The 1,491-nt window shown below is 47.5% G+C and overlaps 1 protein-coding gene across 1 annotated transcript; it reads right to left on the reverse strand.

Moving 5' to 3' along the window:
• Window positions 1-543: 543 nt before the first annotated feature.
• Window positions 544-933, reverse strand: LOC121861374. The gene has a single exon (XM_042359023.1). It carries the CDS (start codon window positions 931-933, stop codon window positions 544-546), a length of 390 nt encoding a protein of 129 aa, XP_042214957.1.
• Between the last annotated feature and the right edge of the window lie 558 nt (window positions 934-1,491).

The following is a 1,491-nucleotide window of genomic DNA, read 5'->3' on the forward strand; positions in this document are numbered from 1 at the left end:
GCTTAACGTAATTTCTCAGTGTCCCCCGCGATCTGTGACGTTCTCAGTAGCCCAAGTGCAGCTTGATTGTTGGTCAGTGTTAAATGTACCCATTGTGTTCAGTGATGAAAGCCGTGTCTATACTAACTGTTATAACCTAACATGTCTTTTAACCTACATCCTCCTCCCTGTCCTAATGGTGACCGGTAATAAAGTCACAGAAAAAAGTCACAATTTTGGCTAGGAAAAAAAGTCACAGGAAAAAAAGTCACATTTCCTTTACACACCATAGATACTAATTAAAGTAATTAAACAAAGAGTATTTTAAGTCGCTTATTAACTGACAATACAAGGCAGTGAAACAAAAACATATATGTCAGTCATTTATTGGCAATATATAACATGTACACATTGAAAACAACATGCATAATGTCATAGCATTATAAATACTCGAAAAAAATCAGAGTTTATTAAAAACCTTTAAAACAGTCATTTATTGAAGTACTTACATGACATGTACACGTTGAAAACAACTTACATAATAGCATGGCACTACATGTATATTTAGTGTTGATGAGTAACATTCCAACCGACGCCACGAAGAAAATGTGTTACAGTCTTGTGATCCTCCCGTCGAACAACACAAAAGTTGCGAAGGCGTTCTTGTAGCTGCACATAGCGTCGACGAACTCTTCTTTGAAATGGGTTGCCAACAGCATCCTGCTTGATAATGGTGCTCACTGTCGCTTCTTCAAGCTGAAACCATTCAATGACGTGCCAGATTGAGGGATGGTAGTGACCGACGAGGTTGAACAACTTATTATTCCACCCTTCACAACTGTTGTTGGTACGAGCATTGTTGTTCATGGTGGCGTCATGTACATCCCATAGGTGTGGGGCGAACATAGGTGAGGTGTGACGCATTCTCAGAGGCGTCAGGGCATCACTGGGCATGGCTTTTTATCTGTGACTATTTTCTGACTTTTTTTCCTGTGACTTTTTTACCTGGATTCGTCCTAATCCTTACCTCACCCTTACCCTTCCTTCCCTGCCCTGCCCTGCCCTGCCCTGCCCTCCCCCCCTCCCCGAAGCCCCATCCCTGCCCCCCCTCGAAGCCCCGGCCTGGCCCGATCAACCACGCCTCGGCTCCTCCCCACCTCACCTGCCACGCCTCTCCTCCGCCCCACCCCACCCCGCCCCGCAATGCTCCGCACCGGGACTGGCCTGGTCTGGCCAGCCTCACCTCGCCCCCGCGCCACGCCTCAGCTCCTCCCCGCCCCGCCTCGCCTCAGCCCCACCTCACCCGCCGCGTGTGACCTCACCTCTTTCTGACCCGCCCCGCCTCGTCGCGTGTGACCGCACTAATCCCCCGTCTTTTGTCCCGTAAGCTATGTGTTGATGATGACGGGTAATGTAACATGATATTGTGATGAATTCAGAGCTTCACTCAGTGTATTTTTGTGCTAGTTTGATTTGTGATGTACGCTGCGACGCGTAGGGATAAATAATGTT

This window comes from Homarus americanus, unplaced genomic scaffold (assembly GCF_018991925.1).
Source record: "Homarus americanus isolate GMGI-L3 unplaced genomic scaffold, GMGI_Hamer_2.0 scaffold24260, whole genome shotgun sequence".
Classification (NCBI taxonomy): domain Eukaryota; kingdom Metazoa; phylum Arthropoda; class Malacostraca; order Decapoda; family Nephropidae; genus Homarus; species Homarus americanus.